This window comes from Gekko japonicus, unplaced genomic scaffold (assembly GCF_001447785.1).
Source record: "Gekko japonicus isolate JY-2015 unplaced genomic scaffold, Gekko_japonicus_V1.1 scaffold863, whole genome shotgun sequence".
Lineage (NCBI taxonomy): Eukaryota > Metazoa > Chordata > Lepidosauria > Squamata > Gekkonidae > Gekko > Gekko japonicus.
Window position 1 is genome coordinate 587,502 of NW_015167563.1, and position 21,538 is coordinate 609,039.

The following is a 21,538-nucleotide window of genomic DNA, read 5'->3' on the forward strand; positions in this document are numbered from 1 at the left end:
CCAATGATTTGGAAGAAAAGCACAAGGTTTCTAGGATCACATCTGCTATGAAAGCAACAGCTTCACACAGCATGTTAGCTCCCTCTCTGGTCTTCTTATTGTCCTCTGGGAAGAAGGAGGAGGAGGAGGAGGCGGTGGCTGAGGAGGAGGAGGAGGAGGCGGCAGCTGGATTTATACCCTACCCTTCACTTGGAGTCTCAGGGGGGCTTACAAACTCCTTTCCCTTCCCCTCCCCACAACAGGTACGCCCTGTGAGGTAGGTGAGGTTGAGAGAGCTCTGACAGAAACAGCAGTGGAGAGGTTTCCCATCGAAATCCATTGTTCACAAAATGACATCCTGGCTGAGCAGTTTCCAGATTCCTCTGGGTCTCAGCACCTATGTTTGCTTTTGCGGGGCTCAACTAGCCCAGCTGTGTGGGAGATCAGTCCCTGCCCCCTAATTTGAGAAGGAACAGGGGGTTCCCATCCTCCATGAAGAGAACACTATCTGAGGTTTCAAAGTCTCTTACTCCTCCTGTTGCCTCAGTCATGCCTCATAGAGAGGAGAAAGGTAGAAAAAGGGGACAAAGAGTGAAGAAAGGAGATGAGTAAAGGAAGGTAAACCAGCCAAAAGATAAGGAAGGAAAAGGTTGTAACTTGTAGGGGTCCAGTTCTCAGAGTTCCTACTAAAAGCCTGTGCTCTCTAGTAAGGCCTAGCACACAAACTGAATCAATGGGTGACTCTCACATTGAAGACAAGAAGTTTGAGTTCTAGTCCTGCATGGACAGCTGGTAATCATCCATGACAAGATGCCCTCCCCCTCAAAGTGAGAACCTGTCTATCACATCAAGCACAGATATTTTCAACAGAGAAGGTTCACACGTTCAGCTGCAAACTATTAATTATTAACTAATTAAACAATGTGAAATCAAGTGACATACATACTTATGCGAACACACCTCAAGACATTACAATTTTATGCAAGCATGCATGTGTAAATTAGGGTACATATATTCAGAGGAGCAGGTGCAGGTCTTTCAACTGTAAGGTGAGCTTCATCCCCTACCCCTTTGTACACACATGCAGCCTTGCATAAAGCCAGGGCTCCCATTTCTTAGGGGAAGCTGTCCTCTTTATTGTTTGTTTTGTTGTTCATCCTCTCCAGTGTTTGTTCAACCTTTTTAAAAGCTCTTTTGATGTTTATTTAAACTTTAAAATTTGCTCAAATAGAAAGATGGTTTTATTAGTGACACCAGAGCCAGCCAACCAAACTGTGTGTTGCTCAGCTCCGAGAGGGGGAAGTTCCTTCTTGACTAAAACATGGGCCAGGAGATCAATGCTATGCAAATACTGTTTGTATTACAAACTAGTAAAACAGGTTCAGCCTTAGACCAATCTTCAGAGAACTATGGGTGTCAGATATGTGAAAAGTGCACTTCCACAGCAACCTTGCCATTGAAATGCTATACATCTGCAGCACCCGTTTTTGAGATAACTAATCCAAGTTAAGCAACAAAAACTGCAATCCTAAAAACACATTCCTAGGAATAAGCCCCAGTGAATAAAATGGGACCTACTACGAGGTGGTATACATCAGTAAGACAAACTTATACCATTTCCATATTTCATGAAATCTTAACTATATCCCAAATGAATATGAATGCAAAGTTTCCACTTTGTTGTCTAAATCTTAGTGTTCATCATCAGCTTCATATGCTCATGTCTAAACCTTAGTGTCCATCATTGAGTGTCATGCGTATTCATTTGATATTCGCCAGCACTTTTTGCAAATATATTCTGAAACAATTTATTTTTGATTATGTTGCCTGTATTTACTTAAGAGAAAATATTATGATAAACATGTGCTCTTATACGACGTTGAACATTTAATGACTAGTACGCAAGATTACAACACACCTCTAGAATTCAGAAAATAAACAGTGCTTTATAGAAAAAATTCAATGGCAAACCCCAGCAATAACTGCTCTGAGGACGGATTAATTATGACCAATAAACTGCAGGAAGCACTGATGTTGTCGGTTCCCTATAACCACAGCAAACTATGGCCAAATAAAAGGATTCTCCAGAATTTTATCCAGAGTGTTCAGGATGTAGCCTTGGAACGAGTCAATGTCCTGTCACTTAAGCATTCTTTTCACTGAGCCCTGCACAACGTAACAACAAGAGACATTCCATATGTATTTGAAAGCAGTGGCATGTATTCTATCAGTCCACTGAGCAAAGTCTGAAGCCTTCCTCCAGCCTCAGGAGTCTTCCTCCAATAAACAGCCACTTAACTTGGAAGACGGCTGGAGGATGCCGGAACTTCCTCCATCATAAATTAAAATATATACCACAATCTCCTTGACCCTGCATGTTATTACAACCAGTAAAGTCTGCCCTATCATGTAGGCTTAGGAAACGCTGTATTCAAAGTTGTTTCAATTCAGTTATGCAGCACCACACCTGATGACAATAGGGGCACAAGAACCAGAGGCTTGTTGCTAAACTGACAGCAGGTACAGACCTGGAAACTATATCATCTGATTCACACCTGTACCTCAACATTTTAGCTTACGTTAAATTGGATTGATGTCAAATACATCTAACTTCTTTATTTTCAAACTGTAGCTTCAAAGAAAGAACATGACCCCTATTAGAACAGAAAATAGCTTTTTAAGCATAGGAAGGTTAAAAACATTACAAATCAATACAGGTTTTATAGTGAGATTACAGACATCACAACTGGGGCAAGGGAAAAATTAAAAGTTAGGTATAAAACTGAATTCACACTCATAGTTCTTGAAGATTCCTATTAAATTACTTCAAAATGCTTTCAGTTATGCTCGCTCTTGTAGGGTTATCCCAACGAACTGCAAACTGTTTTGAAATTAATAGGTCCTCAAGAAATTTATTTCAAGAAAAAAACGTTAACATCTGAGAAAACCTACCTCAGAGCACTTAAACACCTATGTTTACAAAATATTTTCTATGCCAGCTACCCTTACTGACCAAGCATTCTTTTGTCATTTATGGTTGCTTGAGGTTATGGCAGAAGATCAGCCTGTAGTTCCTCATTGAAGAAGAGGAAAACTCGATCAGTACCTCAGCTGTTAACCTGAAAAACATATACACAAAAGAGAGATATTAAAACACTCTAAATTTTACAAATATCAAAAGAATTCTCAGGACCAAGGCTGAAAACAGTAATGCTGACATACCATTCTGAGTCAGATCCTGTGTACCTTTACCTTCCCCTTGTAGTCCTACTGTGAGTGGCAAAAAGGAGATGCCAGGGCTTGGAGGACCCAACATAGTCCTAAAGCCAGACAACACAGGCGTTGGCAATGAAGGGAGTTTTAATCCAATTTTTAAAAAAAATTCTGCAAACTGGAGGTTTCCCTCACATTTGTAGAAAAATCTCCCCTGCCTGCGGATCTGGTGCATGAATTTTTCTATCTATACTCTATGGTCTAGTTCAGAATTAGATCTATGATGTACAATGGAAAACATGTACTCAGCATATATAAAGTCCAGCAACTATGTCTCTTAGGGAGATTATCTTGCAATGAGCGGAGAGCATACATCATACAACCAGCTCTGAATGACCCTATCAGCAACTGCTTTATTGTTTCATAGCATGTAATTATCAATATTATCTGTTGCAGAACAAACAGTTAATACTGAAAGTAATACACAAACAGGAAAAGACTCATAGTTACATCATCAGGTTGTTAAGTTAGTACTTTGTTCCGTCTTCATAAAATTTCTGGGGTTAACAACAGATAAAGCAGTAGAAAATTAAACCAGAAATTCTAGTCTATGGATTGGATTTAATGGACAACTGCACAAAATCACTTTACCCCTTCCCCTTCTAGCTAGCACCAGTTGCCAGCAGAAGAGTAAGCAATTTTGCCTAACAAGTTTAGAATCCAATGGCACCTTCAAGACCAACAAAGGTTTATTCAAGGTATGAGCTTTCATGTGCATGCACACTTTATCAAATAATAAATAATATTTGATAAAGTGTGCATGCACATGAAAGCTCATACCTTGAATAAACCTTTGTTGGTCTTAAAGGTGCCATTGGACTCTAGATTTGTTGTACTGCTTCAGACCAACACTGTTGACCAACTGGATCAATTTTGCCCAGTTGCCTTTCCTTATCCCAGCTATGTACTACAGTGTATTTTATTCACAAATGTCCCCCAGCTAGAGCTATGGGGCAGAAAATTTTACAGTATTTTATTTTTCCATGAAAAATGTTCAATTTCTAAAAATCACTGCTTCCTAATATTAACAACAACGAATGAATATCATGGCTAATTCAAAAACCAGGCAAGTGTAGTAGTTTTAAAGTGATAATTAATGTTTTTCAGGTGATTATCCCTACGAAACATGAGAGAGTGTACATGTATGGTTTATTTATTAGTAAACGGGAGGGGAGAAAACCAAAAATGCACAGTGAAACTGAGGTGCCCCAGTGAGGAAAATTACATTCCATATACATGGCATGTACCATGCACAGTTCTTAGGGTACACTAAGATTAATATGTAAACTGTTTCAGTTTATTTCCTTTTTCTTAAACTTATGCCTTTATATTGATTATGTGATATATATTTTTCAAGTATTATTCTAATAAGAAATTATTTCCACAAAAATATCTTAATTTGTTTGAATGCATAAACCACACTTGACTTACTTTTTCCTTCAATTAATCGACTATTTTAGTTCAAGTATTTATTGCTATAGGGACATAAAAGTAACATGGGGTACTTTAAAATTTTTGTTTACTATAATTATTCAGTTTATGACTCGCCCTCCCCTGCTACCACAGGGTTCAAGGTAACAACATTTTAATAACAATAACAATCATAAGTTAATTAAGATATATAAGGCAAAATAAAAGTGTTAAATCAGAAAATGCCATATTTAGGGCACTGGAAAATTTTCTGATTCGTATTTTTTGGGAAATCAACACTATCATCCCCAACCTTTAGAGAGGAAAAAAGACAGGTTGCTTACCTGTAACTGGTGATCTTCGAGTGGTCATCTGTGCATTCACACCCTTGGGATATACTGCGCCTGCGCTGACCTTCTCGGTACCGGTAGCTAGCAAAAGGGATTTTCGCGCCTCTCCCAGGTCACGCGCCGGCTCCACTGCGCATGACCAAGGAGGGGCACGCAGATCCCGCCAGTTCCTTCTGACCGCCGCCCAACAGCCTTCAAAGAAACAAGATGAAGGGCCGAGAGCAGAGGGGAAGGAGGGCGGGTGGTGTGAATGCACAGATGACCACTCGAAGATCACCAGTTACAGGTAAGCAACCTGTCTATCTTCTTCGTGGTCTCTGTGCATCACACCCTTGGGAGAATAGCAAGCAATAACTCTTACCTGGAGGAGGGGCCGAGGCCCTACATCTGCGCCGTCTGCAATATAGACCGACCCAACGCCACACGACGAGAAGACCGGACATCAAGGGCATAATGCTTCACGAAGGTGAGCGGAGTAGCCCAAGTCGCAGCGTTGCAGATGTCCTCCAACGGCATACCTCGCAGGAAAGCTGTGGAAGTTGCTACCGCCCTCGTAGAGTGGGCGCGAAGCTGACCTGGAAGAGGTTTCTTAGCCAAAGCGTAGCAGAGCTTGATCACCTCCACAATCCATCTCGACAGCCTCTGGGAAGAGATCTTTTTCCCTTGGGAGGGCATACTGTGAGCAACAAACAAAGCTGGAGACTGGCGAAAAGACTTAGTCCTGCCCAAATAGAACAACAACGCTCTCTTAACATCCAGAGAATGCAATTTCCGTTCCTCTTCATTAGCAGGAGACGGGAAAAACGATGGCAGAACTACATCTGAACGTTCCTGGCAGATGGGCAGCTTGGAGAGTGATATTCCGATGAAGGCACTCTTCCCATATGTCCATAGCTAGCCTGCAAAGGGATCTGGACACTGTCCCGCCCTGGCGATTGATATAAGCCATTGCAGTTGTATTGTCCGTAAATATTAACACAGCTTTCCCTGCAACCTGTTTGTGCAAGGATCTGAGGGCAAATTTTACGGCCAGCAGTTCCAGATAGTTGATGTGATGACGTTTCCAAAGGGGCTGCCATGGAGCACCCACACAAGTGTCGTCCGTATGAGCACCCCAACCCCACAGGGAGGCGTCTGTGGTGATCGACATCACGGGAACAATCGGTTGGAACGGTGCACCCGCCAGCAAATTGGTGTCCACGAGCCACCACTGCAGGGAGGTAAGGACCTGAGGAGGCACGACTAGTCGAAGACTTGGGGGGTGAAAGGAGGGGCGAAATTTCTTTAGAAACCAAAGCTGCAACGGACGCATGCGAAGGCGTGCACACTCGATCACAGAGGTGGTGGCTGCCATGAGACCCAGGATCCGCTGAACGTGGACTGCTGATGTCACATTGGATCGGAACAAACGTCGAATTTCCAGACGAATGGTATCTGCCCGTTGGCGAGGAAGGTAGGCCCGAGTGGCCAGGGAATCTATGACAGCTCCTATGAACTGCACGCGAGTTGCAGGTTGCAGCATGGATTTCTGCAAATTGACTAGAATTCCAAGGGAGGATAGGGTCGACAGTGTAATGGTGATGTGCTGAAGGAGACAGTCCTTTGAATCTGCCACCATTAACCAGTCGTCTATGTACGGAAAAATCTGAATGCCCTGAAGACGAAGGTGGGCGACGACAACCACCATTACCTTCGTGAAAACCCTGGGGGCGGTAGAGAGCCCGAAGGGGAGGGCTTTGAATTGATAATGGTCCTCTCCGACCGTGAATCTGAGGAATTTTCTGTGACGAGGATGGATGGAGACGTGAAAATAAGCGTCTTTGAGATCTAAAGTGACCATCCATGTCCCTGGAGGCAGGAGTGGTAAAATACTTTGCAAAGTGGTCATACGAAACTTTTTGTAAACAATGAATCGATTGAGAAATCTTAGATCCATAATTGGACGAAGTCCTCCGTCCTTCTTGGGGACCGTGAAATATCTGGAATAAATCCCGTGGCAACGATCTGCCGCCGGGACTATCTCTATAGCGTTTTTCAGTGACAGAGATCGTACTTCTTGCATCAGGACAGGTGACGTTGGAGTTCCGACGAAATGGGAAATTGTGGGGATTTGAGAAAACTCTATGAGATAGCCATCTCTTATTATAGAGTGAACCCATTTGTCTGTAGAAATGTCCAGCCATGCGTGAAGAAAGGGAGCGAGGCGAGTATGAGCAGTAAGGCTGAAGTCAAAGCCCCTGTTTGGGATTCTTGGGAAACTTCGACTTATAGGCACCCGATGATTGTCCTTTATTCTTAGGGGGAAAAGACCTTGACTGAGAAGAGGGAGGTCTTTGCCATTGATCCGTAGGCGATTTGTTGTACGGTTGTCTAGAAGACCAAGATTGTCTAGGCCATTGCTTGGTCTTAGGGTATTTAGTTGGGGGAGAGATTCCCAGACTTTTAGACGTCTTGATACTCTTATCCATTTCCTGTAATACCGTATCAGTGGTGGAACTAAACAGTCCAGAGCCTTCAAAAGGAAGGTCCTCCACCGACGATCTGGTATCATATGGCAATGAGGAGGAACGGAGCCAGGCATGTCTGCGTAGGGCTACGGAAGTTGCTAGAGTCTTGCTAGCAGATTCCAAGGAATGCTTGGCAGCACTAATTTGATGTCTAGCCAGTACCATCCCTTCATTTTGAAGCCTCTTAATCTGAGGCTGACATTCCTTTGGTACATGTGGAAGGAAGTCGTTTAAGCGTTTCCACAAATTGAACTGATAGCGGCCCATGCAGGCTGCATAATTTGCCGTTTTAATGCCCATTGCACCGACAGTGTAAAATTTTCTGCCCACCGAGTCCAACTTCTTTCCTTCCTTATCTGATGGCGTTGAGTGACTCGATTTTCCTTTCGTGGACGACGATACGACCAAAGAATTGGGTTTAGGATGCGTGTATAGAAACTCAGCCCCAGATTCTTGGATCTTGTACATGTGATCCAGACGTTTATTGGATACAGTAATGGAGGCTGGATGGGTCCAAAAGTCCTTAGTAGTTTGTAAGAGGACTTTTGTCATTGGAAGAGCCACAGAAGGCGAAGTGTTGGAATGCATAATGTCAAAAACATTGTCATCCACGAAACTGGCAACGAGAGTAGGAGTCATAGACAGGTCCAACGCCATACGTTGAACAAAGTCTCCATATGACTTAACATCCTCTGATGGAGAAATAGGCAGATCCGCTTCCACATCCTGTGGGGTGGATTGTATGTTCACGTCCTCTATATGTTCAGAGGAGTCGTCTGAATCGGAGGATACATTGGATGGTTCCGGGGATGATCCGGGTAATTCCGGTTGATGCGTTGTCGGCATGTTGACCGGGGGTGCAGCCGGGTCTGGTGGATGTATCGGCATGGACTGCTTCGATACCGAGGATCGATCCCGAAACTGCGAGATGCGGGATGACACCGATTGACGATCCCAGTCAGGTGGAGGTGGTGGAGGAAAAGCCCATGGGTATGGGTATCGGCTTCCATACAAGTAATGCCACTGTCTCTCATCCCAGGTTAAAGTAGGGGATGCCGGTCGGTGTCGATCATCGACTCCACGTTCCGGGGAAGCATGAGAGGATTGACGACTCGACATATCAGATTGCGACTGATTTGTCTGCTGAGTAAGGTCGATGTCGAGATCTGAACCAATCAGGTGATGAGGTTCTTGCGTGAGATCTCGATCTTGACTAGCTGAAACCTTATGGACTTTCGACTTGTCCGTTTTAGGTTTCTTCGACTGCTGTGAGTCTTTGCCCTGCTTCCGGATCTTGGAAGGTACGGCATCAGATATCCCCTGCTTCCGGATCTTGGAAGGTACGGCATCAGATATCCCCTGCTTCCGGATCTTGGAAGGTACGGCATCAGATATCCCCTGCTTCCGGATCTTGGAAGGTACGGCATCAGATATCCCCTGCTTCCGGATCTTGGAAGGTACGGCATCAGATATCCCCTGCTTCCGGATCTTGGAAGGTACGGCATCAGATATCCCCTGCTTCCGGATCTTGGAAGGTACGGCATCAGATATCCCCTGCTTCCGGATCTTGGAAGGTACGGCATCAGATATCCCCTGCTTCCGGATCTTGGAAGGTACGGCATCAGATATCCCCTGCTTCCGGATCTTGGAAGGTACGGCATCAGATATCCCCTGCTTCCGGATCTTGGAAGGTACGGCATCAGATATCCCCTGCTTCCGGATCTTGGAAGGTACGGCATCAGATATCCCCTGCTTCCGGATCTTGGAAGGTACGGCATCAGATATCCCCTGCTTCCGGATCTTGGAAGGTACGGGGTGGTCTTTTATCGGCGTCGATCGTTTCGGTGCCGAAGCATCGATTGCGACCGTCGACGTCGATGGTCCCGAAACGGGAGGACAAGTGTCCGCAGCCAGGGTGGACATCGAGGCGTGCCCGGACGTGTCCAACGGCGAAGACGACTGTGGAGATAGCGCCTTCTCCATCAAAGCCAAGTGCAGACGAGCTGCCCTGTTTTTTCTCGTCTGGTTCGAGAATTTCTGGCAATGTCCGCACTTAGAAACACAGTGCGACTCCCCTAAACAGACGAGGCAAAGCGAATGCCCGTCGGTGGGAGATATTTTAAGGCCGCAAGTCTTACACCGTTTGAAACAACCCCACCGCGGGGCCATAGGCCAGCGGAGGGGGAAACGTTAAAGACAAGGAACAAACACACCGAAGAAAAAAATGCTAACTACAAAAAACAAAATAAAGAAAAGGAAACTAACTAAACGCAAGTTTAGCAAAAAGTTAGGTACTTAACAGACCGAAGCAGAAGGCGTCCTACCAGCGCGGCGGTCAGAAAAGAACTGGCGGGATCTGCGTGCCCCTCCTTGGTCATGCGCAGTGGAGCCGGCGCGTGACCTGGGAGAGGCGCGAAAATCCCTTTTGCTAGCTACCGGTACCGAGAAGGTCAGCGCAGGCGCAGTATATCCCAAGGGTGTGATGCACAGAGACCACGAAGAAGATCAGCTGATTGCTGGAGCAAAGAGATGGTAGTTGAAAGATCCATTTCACCTAATCCTTCTGTGAGCGTTTATACTAGACCAAACACACATACCAGAATTCAACTTTAAAGTGTATTTTGCTTCTTAATTCTTCTTAATGCTTCTTAATTTACTAACAATCACATTAATCAAGGACTAACAGAATTACTGTAAGCTTACAGCAATTTCTTAGAATGACTTGACTTTTGTTAGATACTATATAAACGTGAAGAAATATTTACTGCAGCTACAACTCTAACATACAAAAACCCCTGTGAGTTTTCTCAGCCTTTAGTTTAACCAAGCAATGGAGTACAACTTGAAGCTGTTTATTTTATTTACTCGATTTATTTCCCACTTTTCTCCCCAGTGGGAACCCAAAGAAGCTTAACAACATCCTCCCTTTCTCCATTTTATCTTACTGGGATATAACCAGAGCATGAATTACTGTGTAAAATCACACTTTTAAAGAAGAACTACAACCTGTGTATACTGATCAAGCAATATACCCCATTCACCCAAGATGTGAACCTGCTTCTTTACGAAGAGTTCAATCCTGCTCAAAGCGCAGTGGGTTCCAACTCTTTGAATAAACCCCTTAACAATGAACAGCAGCTCAGTTTTATCTGGACCAACCTTTAGATTTCAACTGCTTTCACATACACTAAATAATGCACTTTCACTCCACTTTCAATGCACTAGGCAACTAGATTTTACTGTGAGAAATGGCAAAATCCACTTGTTGAAGCAGATTGAAACTGCATTATTTAGCATGTGTGAAAGCACCCATTATCTCAGAGAAGTTCCCAGCTCAGCTGGAAGCAGAGCCCAATCCACAATCAAAGCTCTAGCCACTATACCACAATAGCTCCCACATTGGTTTTATCAAGAAATGTAAACTAACAAATCAGGGACATTAGTATCCCTATTATCTGGAGTGATGAGCAGAATTTTCCTCCCCCACAATGGAAACCAGTACATATGTTCTCTACTTTGTTCCCCTTGATGAAATAAGTTCAAATCAAAATTTTAAAATTTATTTTTACACAACCTTTTCTTTTTGTTTTTAATTATGGCTTCTGAAAGCCACGTATTCAATGATTTCTTTAAAATTAATCCCATGGCTCTCTATTAAACACAAAATCCAATACCAAACACAAAGTGTAAAAAAACCCTTCTCCATGTAAAGAAACATTTAACTTTACAATTATGACACAAAAAGATCAAACACTGCATTTAATGTAATACACTCAATACTGGGTGTCGGGGCCCAGCAAGTCAACACAGGCTTTGGAAACCATTTCCTGAGACCAGGAGAATCCACTCTGAATCTCACCAAGCTTATATCCAAATATAACCAAGCTGGGATAGGAGAACCCAAGAGTCAATGGAGGCATATTCTAGATACAGCAGTCATCCAAACTGCATTTCTTCATTGACATGCTTACTTTTTCCTAAGTACAATAGGGGCAAAAACTCTACTCATAAAGCTCACAAGGCCAGAGTTCATTAAGACCCAAAGTGAGAGGAGGGAAGCCCAACAATAAGGCCCTCCCTCACTGGACACCATCATAATGGGCATTTCACTATCATATACAAGGGCCAGTTCATTTCACAGCAGCCACTAAAACGTAGTTCACAAAAACTGCAGTGTTGCCATGCTCTCAAAAAGATGTTTGTGTTTCAGCAGCCATGTTTTACATTGCTACAGTGTCCTTTTTTGACCTGTCATGTACACAGCCCCATCTGGAGGCACCAGCTTAGATTAACAGTTTCTATATAACCATAACCATAGTAATAGTCACATGAATTCATGGGACAGTCTCATGGGATTCAACATATGTAACCAGACATTCATCTGATTTAACCACAAAATGAAACCCAAACTAAGGCTGTGAAGATATGGGCTAGGCCCATTATCCATGCTTTCCACTGAGTTCCATGGGGCAAAGTACATGGACTACAACCAGAAAGCCTGCATAGAACAGAAAATGGTACCCCACCATCTAGGGATGTCAGCCAGCTGACTGGCATTCCAAGGAGCTTTAGAAGCGAGGCAATGGGATATCAAACACTGCCCAATGCCCTTACATTAAATCCAGATTTTGGGGCAGATGTGATGTCACACAATGACATTTCCTCCCCAAGACTTTCTTTCACTAGTACAGGAAGCAAGAGCAGGATGCCAGGCCCACCAGCAGGAGCCCTCCCACCATAAGCAGGCAAATAGTAAAACTACCACCACCTCAGACAATAGGGCCACTAGAGGCAAAATTAAGAGGAATACATTTCAGCTGGGGGGGGGGGGTTTGACTTCAGCACTTCTTAATCATTACCTTCCGGGTAACAAGCATACCATTTCATTCCTATCTCATTCCTAACATCTAAGTTATTTAATAAAAGGTTATTCTGTGTTGCAAAACAGCTAATTATACTGAAAATTATATAGTGGGGCACAAACATGTACCTGGCTACCACATGACAGAATAAAGTTAATAATGCATCATAGTGGTTAAAAAACCTGTACTAACATTTAAGCAGCAAGAAAATCAGAACACCTATGCTACACACAACTGTATTCTAAAAAGTGAGCATTGACTATTTTGCAGATGGCTGTTTCTCTCTTCTCTTCCCCCCCCCCCCCAACAATACAGGCAAACCGTAGCTGCTAAATGGCATTTTTCAACTCTTTATTTCTTTCATGTCAGCTGAATAAAAACACATGCACAACAGTGAACCTAGTTCACACAAAAAACAACAACACTGAATCAACTTATGTACAAATATTCCATCCCTTAAACAAGAGGGGGGAGAATCTTTCCAAATCAGAAAGGCTAAGCATGCATGATTACTTAGGTGCCAGAAGCCAGTTTGTACAACAGTTTTGGTAGAAACTGGCAAGTAACAGAACTGATGAACTGCAGACAATTACCAGTTTCCCAGCTCTAGTCAGAAGCTCTATATGGAAGAGGTATACAATTCTGGAAAAGAGGGAAAGTCTGTGTAAACATAACTAGCAGCAGCCAAATCCATAACCATAAATTTTAACTCTCGCCTCCTTTATTTTGCCCCTGCACTGATTATGTAATGTCCAGAGCAGTAATAAAGTACTTGGACAATCTAAACAAGTGTGTCAAGAGGAGTCTGTCAATGAACAGCAGACTGCAGGATCACAACCAAATCATTACACCTCCCAATCCTTCTAAATTTTTATTTCTAAAAATACTTACACTGGTAATTGCAGGAAGTTTAATCATGTTTTTAAAAAACAGCCAAAACATATCTTATATTTTAAGAGCTCCCCCTGCAGGTTACAGTTATGCCCACATATGGGAAATTTGTAGCATGAGGACCACAAGTTTAACGCTGCCTATATCACTACTGGTCACTGTGTGCATACAGAGAAAATTTTACAAAGGTGTGTGTCATTCTGTTAGACCTCCCAGTAACTGTAAAAATTCTTCTTAAGAATATATACCATACAGTCCACTGGGGAAAAAAGAGCAGCTGACATGTGAACGGTCTTAAAGCTACATAAACTGAGAATCTCAACAAAAAACAAATTTACTGAAGTCATAAAAATCTAATATATAACTATATATTATAACCGCATTGACTAATATATGCATTAAAATTATATTTCTAAATGGATCCAAAATTGCACTTCAGGCAAAAACATACCAGTTGCAACACACTTCAGGAGGAGTATAACTTTTTAAAGACATCTCCATGTAATAATACTACCCCTAAAATTCAATATAGATCCATAACAACTCACAAAATTCTTCAAAGAAAAACAATGGGTTGAACCCAAAGCAAGGATTGCAGATCTCTCCTGCTCCCCCCACCCCAAAGCCATTTCTGGCCCCCAGAAAGTTTATTCCCAGAGTCATGGAACCCATATGTCAGACGAGTGCAGCAGGGAAGGGGGCAAAATTACTTTCTTCCTCTTCTGTCAGTGGAGTTCCACTGATAAAAGAGGCAGAAGGGCAATTTCATCCCTTTCTTCATCTTCACTACAGCCTACATGACTATTACTAAATATGTGTTTCACAACCATGGGAATAAGCTTTAACAAGGTTGGAAATAGCTGGGGGGGGGGGATCCACAACCCTCAGCAGCTTTTGTTGACAGATCACTGACTCCAATTCAATGGGATGAATATTATTCATTTACAACAATTAAGCAAGTACTACTTTTGTTTAATAGGTGTTTTTAAAAATTAACCTCTACCTCTTAATTATTAGTCAAAAGAAATACTGTCATACTTTAATAGTTTGCTCTAGCAATTAAAACATTTAAGAATCTATAAGGGTGGCACTTTCCCTTCGAACATAAAAATTTTAATATTCATAATTTATACTTTTCTCACTGCATATTAGCATTCACTCTCCTCACATACAGGAGGAAATTGTCCTGTCAATTTGAAATATTAACTATTTAAAAAGTCAGGATAAATCATAAGAACATAAGAAGAGCCCTGCTGGATCAGACCAATAGTCCATCAAATCCAACAACCTGTCTCACACAGTGGCCAACCAGTTACTCTGGATGGCCAACAACATGGTACAGAGGCTGAGGCCTTTACGTGATGTTGCCTCCTGGCTCTGAGATTCAAAGGCTTAGTGTCGCTGAATGTGGAGGTTCCCCTCATCCACCATGACTAGTAGCCATTGATAGACATATCCTCCATGAATCTATCTATAAATCCAAACAGTAATGCTGTAGGGGTTGAGTAAATCATGACTACAAGGTTCATGTCTTAAATCTAAATTTGTTGGATATCATTCTTAATAACCTACATTTCATTCCAGTTGTTTTTAAGCCAAGCTCATACAGGTCCAATTTCATACTATAATGAATGATTGAAGATTTGTATTGTATAAAACTGGTATATTTTATAGCATACAATGTAAGTCCTCTGCTATAGCATATTGCTTGCACACTAACTAATGAACAAAAAAAAGTGTGAACTGACTTTCTACTTTACATAAAGTTTATTTAACAAGATAAAGAAGAGTAGTAACTCAAAAGTATAAGCTATTCAGTGTTCTTAAAACTACCACATCAATATAGTGTACAGTTGGAAACTATAGTTCTACTCCAAGCAGAAATCATCTGGCTACTTCTTAATTCAACTGGAGACAAAGAGAGCAAACATTTCAAAGACCAGACTTATATGAAGACAAGGTACGAGACACAATTGTTCATGTTTAATTGTTTTCTTTTCCCCTCCATCACAGTACTGATGGAGAAAAACTGATTTGCTTTACAATTTCTAGCATGCCTTAGAATTAATACTAACTTCTGAAGATGAATGTCAGATATATCTGCAAAGTGGCTAAGTCTGTTTGTCTGACCAGATCACCACTGGAAGATAATGATTACAATGGGCTCCATCTCTTACAGAACCACCCCTTCCTGCACTAGATCCCCCCCCCATACATGTTGCTGTCCCTTCAATTTCCACAAAGTTTCTAGAAGCAGACTTTCATTCAGTCTCAAGATAAGATCCTTAGGTAAAGGTAAAGGTTCCCTTGCTCGAAAGCCAGTCAAGTCCGACTCTAGGGTTGCGGTGCTCATCTTCATTTCAAAGCCAAAGAGTCAGCACTATCCGAAGACGTTTTCCGTGGTCATGTAGCCAGCATGACTAAACACCAAGGGGCACGGAACGCTGTTACCTTCCCACCGAAGTGGTACCTATATATCTACTTGCAATTTCTTGCTTTCGAACTGCTAGGTTGGCAGGAGCTGGAACTAGAGACGGGAGTTCACTCCGTCATGCAGCAACTCGGGTCTTGAACTGCTGAACTACTGACCTTCCACAGCCTGCAGTTCAGCATCTTAACCACTTGAGCCACCGCAGCTCCTCCCCTCAAGATCCTTACAGATGACTTTATGACTAATATGGGAAAATTCTACAGTTAGCTGTATTAACTGTTCCCTTCCACTCTACCCAAACGATGATGTCCACGTATTCAGTGCTTTGTGTTGTAATGATTCACCACCACTTCATCAACCAACTACAAGCCTTTGTGCTATCGCCATGCATTAGTGCCTTGCTACATAACACATAGATACCTTTGTCAGAGAGAATTCATATGTCTCATTTCCATTACTAAATATACTGATACACTAAGGAAACACATGCAAAAAACCTGTGTTACTGGAACAAATAGAGGTATTTAATTCATTATTATAAGGTAAAAGAAAGAAATGCAGTTTTGGAACCCAAGCTGAGAGAAAAAATAAAGAGCAGCCAGCGAAGAGATTCAGAATTAGCACTGTATCAGAAAACAGCAGTCCAGCTGGGAAGCAAGAGCCAAAAGACCAAGCCCTTATAAAACATTGTGTATCCAAGGCAAATGAAAATTAGTGGCAAACTGGCCAGAGTTCGGCCACAAATGAAGCTTCAAGCAACAATACTATAGAAACTACAAGACTACAAGAAAGTTGAGGGGGTCAGAGTCTGCAGCTGCTTCTAAAAATGAGCAAGGCAAAGAATACACTCACCCTATATTGCTGAGTATTAGAGAAAAGGAAGGCGAAAGCTGTGGAAAGAAGACACAGGGACCATGTTGCTGACTAAAATAAAACAGGAATCCAGTGGCACCTTAGTAAAGGACTATAAACTACTGCAAAGGGGGATTCATGCAGAAAATCCAACAAACCCTAAATACCCACCTATGGAGACTTACATTGCTTCTGCTTTGGTATGCTTTTGTTTGCAACAGGGAAGTCAGAAAAGTCAGAAGAGCACTTTGTTTATCTGGAAACTCTAACTCATAACTTAAGATTTCCATAACTATTAATTTACATACATAAGTAACTTAATAGGTATGACTCCACATAATTTTTAAAGTAAAAATAAATACTAGCATGATTCTCACATAGCAATAAAGCATAGTTTGTCATTATGGGGCAAAGAGTTTTTAAAAATGTGGTCACTACTCCCTCCTTTGGAAATCAATCACTATCACAACAAGCCATAATTTGTAACTTAATTGAACCATGGTTTGTTCTGTTCCCTCAAACCATGATTTAATCCTGGTTTAGACACAGCTTTGTGATTACTTGTTAATTATGCCACTTTGCTACCCCTTAACCAGTTATACTTCTGATCTGCTTTTTTACACAAAATTAGCTTTGTATTTCTCTGGTTTCAAAGTACTGTAGTTTGAACAAAAACTAGGTCCTACTCCTAGATAAACCTATCATAAATTAGAAAGGCAGGCACAAACCAAAATTCAGTATTATCTAGTCTCATATCAATATTAGACATAGAAAAGATTATCACAGTACTTTACATCTCCTTTAACAACCTCCAATCATCTAGCTTATTCCACAGAACACCTTAAGCATGTATTTTTTTGTATTTTTATAAGCACGTGTGTGTGTGTGTGTGCGCGCACCTCTTTTTTTGAAGCTGGGTGTTTGAAGTGCTAAAGCATTTACTAACTTAACACAAATTAATGGAGCCTCTCGTATATGTAAATGACATTATTTCACATTTTATATTGAGAAATTGATACTAGTAGACAGAATTTGTGGTATTGTTATTAATGGTCTTTTTATTTTTGGAACATACGTTATCATGTTCCCCCACCCCTTTTTTCTGCTGCTCTAAAGCACTTGAAATAAACACAGTAACTTCCCTGGTTTTATAGCACATTTGATTCTAAAGACCTGCCTACTATGAAGTACCCATTTCAGTTTAGGTTCCAACAGACACCCCTTTTTAAAGCAAACCAAGAGTAACCTGAAGAAAATATCAAGCCTTCTTGTCCTTTGACTGCATCAACAGTTCTGTGGCATTTGGCATTTTACAGTCTCTTTTTGGCATTTCAAACTATTCCCTTCATGTTACTATTATTTATTACACTCCCAATTTGTTTTTAAAACCACATCTATTGTATTAAATTCAGATATCATTTAAAACTAGTTTATTTTTAAAGAGCATAACATAATTGATATTAATTTTTTTACAACAAAACACTGATTTCTCTCATCCCTAAAAAGCATTGCTATTACATTACAGACAGTATTACTAGTCCTGGAGTGTGACAGAGATTGGGGCTTGGAAGTGAGAAACTGAAGTTGGGTGAGATCTTGAGTAAGTCACTATGGGCAGCACCACAAATTATATGGCAGGCACATTTGCTGCAGCATTATGATGGCAGTTCCTGCAAGAAACACTAGAACTGTGGACAAAATTCCTGCATCACTGAATACCCATGCTCATTTGTCTGTGAAACAGAAACCTGAAGACATGTGCAAGTCATCCAAAGTCTCTGTCACCAGTCTAACACCACTCTACCCACAGCCATTAGGTTTCCAACTATGTGTGGAATCATGCTATTCCACTTTTAAAATTAACCTATAAAGTAGCATCTTTGTGTACAGCATAGTGAGCTTCTTGATGAAACACAGGATGCAGAAGCAACATAATAGTGATATTAGCAAAGAGGAGGCAAGTGCGTGATTTTGCCCATTAAAAGCCTTCAACTTCTCATCTTCAGGGATCCCTTTCCACATTGAATTGTCTGCTGAGAAAATCTCTGTGGACTGACTACAGAAGTCCTGTATACTGCAGTGACTTCTGGGGGATCTGCCCTAAAGTAAACCATTTGTGTGGTTGCAGGGCCTCACTGTCATCTCATACAACCATATATTAAACCCTGAACAATTATCTAATACTTCTCTGCAGCTGCTCATTGCAGAAGATAATCAGTTGTAACAGTGAAGAAACTTGCACTCCATTACTTGCCTCATCAGGACCTCAGCCCATAAATTCCAAAGGAAAAATCAGTCTAAGAACATGCTTTAAATAAGATAATGTAATTATTACATCTACAATGGGAAGTTTTCCAGAGATTCAGATTGCTGAGTGACAGAAGAACATGATTTAGCTTAAGTCAGATAAAAGTACTTTCTTCTGCACAGGAATCTTTCTCCACTGCACCTGCCAATTGTATACAGCAATGGCACCTGCTCCTTATTAGATAGGTTCATCTTCAAGAGTCTGAGAAGATGGCCCCACATCATGGGTGGATACTCAATTATAATCTCCACTCTGTCATGGAAGCTCGCTGGGTGACCTTGGACCAGCCACTCTCTCTCTCAGCCTAACCTACCTTTCAGAAGGGCTGTTGTGAAGATAAAATGGGAGGAGAGAATAATGTTGTAGACTTTTTCAGGTCCTCATTGGGGAGAAAAGCAGGCTTCCTCACATTGAACAAAGAAGGCCTTCCTGAAAAATTCTTGATATACTATTTCCCCCAAGAGCATACCAGCTAAGAGCAAACAAAGTTTATTGATTATTAACCTTTAAAAGAAACACCTAAACTCCCACTGCGGCAGATCATATACTGAGACTTTGACTTCTTGCAGCATTTTACAGGTTAACGGGTTTACTGAAGTACAGCCTTTCTGGGCCACACATCACTTTCCAGTTACACCACTTTGACCAAGTAGTTCTCTTGTTGGGGCTTCACAGGGGATGACCATGCTCCCTCGACTACCTAAACTTCCACGGCGAGAGCTGCACACAACCCTCACGCCTGTTCCAAAGATGTCTTTTCCTTCGCCAAGCCTCTCTTACCCTTCTATGCCCCTCTCCGTAGGTATACCCAAGCCCACCACCCCTTCCCAGCCTGGAACATTCGCTACACGCTTCCATTCCAAATCGTCCTCAGGGGCTGTGCTGAGTTGGCTCACAATCCTTCACTCCCCATAAAAGGTTCTGTCTTCCTCACAGGCCCCTTCCCTTCACATTCCGCTCGCATCCATAACCGCCCCCCCCCCGGCCACTACCCTGACGCGCATGCGCCCTTTACAGTTCCCTCACCGTTGCCGGGTGACTGTCCCCTCGGCCCTCAGTTTCAGCAGCAGGTTCCTCCGACTCTTTCCTTGAGGAGCCCCTGCTTCGTTGGGCCTCACTTGGCTCCTCGGGACTCTTCCTCCAGCGGCGACAGCTGAGGGTTGGGAGTGTTGAGCTGCCGTCCCGATCCCGATCCCGGCCCCGCCCCTCGCGGCCAGATAAACACACAATCTCTGGCGCGCGCGCGCGAATCTCTGTTACAGCGCGAGCCTCTCCGCCGACGGACTCCTCAACCGTAGTAGCAAAAAGCAGCAGGCTCGGAAAGGAAGTGACGCACACCTGACTGACAGCAGCAGGGCACGCAGCCCCCCTCCCTCCGCAGGAGCTGACGTAGGGGAATAGGCGGGGCCTCAAAGAAGCGAAGATAGATACTGTGGAGCTTGAGGATAGGGATGACAAGCGGTAGGGAGAAACAGGTGAGGAAGGAAGATGCGTGAAGCAGCACTACGGGTTTGCCTTCGGTGAGCGCTGTCAGGCAGAAATACAACAGGTGTTCATAAACACTTCTCCTGTTGAACTTCTGGAGGTTATTCGGCTGTTAAAAAGTACAGACTACCCAGAAAAAGTGGCAACCTTACCTGCATTAGAATTTACTACTGTATGCTCCACAATAATTAATACATAGTTACTGTTCCGTAGTACCGCATTTGCGGTTATTAATTAGGACTGGATAACGTACCTTGTCCACAAGTAAAGATGGTGAATCGGAATGCATTCTCGGACCACTGAAACTGCAGTTATGACACAAAATCAATGGATATTGCAGTGCACATCGCACCTATTGGTTTAATTACTGAAAAATGTACTTTTGACCCTTTAATGTTCATATAGCTTTTAAGAGAGGCTCTGGCCTGGATAACTCACACTAGCCTGAGTTCTCCAGATCTGAAGCTAAGCGGGACTAGCCCTGGTTAGTACTTGGATGAGAGACCACCAAGGAATATCAGGGTCATGACACATAGCCAGACAACGGCAAACTGCCTCTGAGTGTATATATGGACACTTCACATTATATATAAATGGTCCTAAACTGTTGTCTAAATACCATGTATAAGAGTTCATGCAGAGATTTTTATTGTCATCAAGTCACATTTGACTTTTGGCGACCCCTGGTGGGGTTTTCAAGGCAAGAGATGTTAAGAGGTGACCATTGCCTGCCTGCCTGCCTGCCTTTGTGTAGCGACCTTAGTATTCCTTGGTGGTCTCCTATCCAAATACTGACTAAGGCCAACCCTGCTTTGTTTCAAAAATCTGATGAGTCTGAGCTGGCCTGGGCTACCCAGGTCAGGGCTACACAAAGATGCAGGGTATCAGGTTATTCCTCAGCCTGGGGCATTGCTGGCAGGGCTCAGTTTGGGGGCCCTAAAAAAATGGATTGACTTGCTTTGTAAGAATCACCCATCTGCTAAAGTACTTAAGTCAACATTCTTACACATCAGGATTGCAGCAATTTATAAATATGATGCTGATCATTTATTAGTTCTTATTACTACAACTTAATGGAATAGATTTTAGTGTCCTTCCTGTTTAGATTTACAAATTAGCAATCCTCATTTGACTGTTTTACATTTCTGACTGCTTCAGCTCTCTCAAAGAGCAAATGGTTCCTTGGCCAT

The 21,538-nt window shown here is 42.4% G+C and overlaps 1 protein-coding gene across 1 annotated transcript in view; it reads right to left on the bottom strand.

The window, feature by feature from the left end:
• FAM13B (family with sequence similarity 13 member B) overlaps positions 1-20,185 on the bottom strand; it is a 98,774-nt gene extending 78,589 nt beyond the window's left edge. The window contains exons 1-2 of the mRNA XM_015413799.1: positions 19,890-20,185; positions 2,993-3,098 (exon numbers count right to left, since the gene is read on the bottom strand). Of these exons, the coding sequence (XP_015269285.1) occupies positions 2,993-3,010 (18 nt within the window). The 5' untranslated portion in view covers positions 3,011-3,098; positions 19,890-20,185. The remainder of the gene's footprint in view (positions 1-2,992; positions 3,099-19,889) is intronic.
• Positions 20,186-21,538: the final 1,353 nt, after the last annotated feature.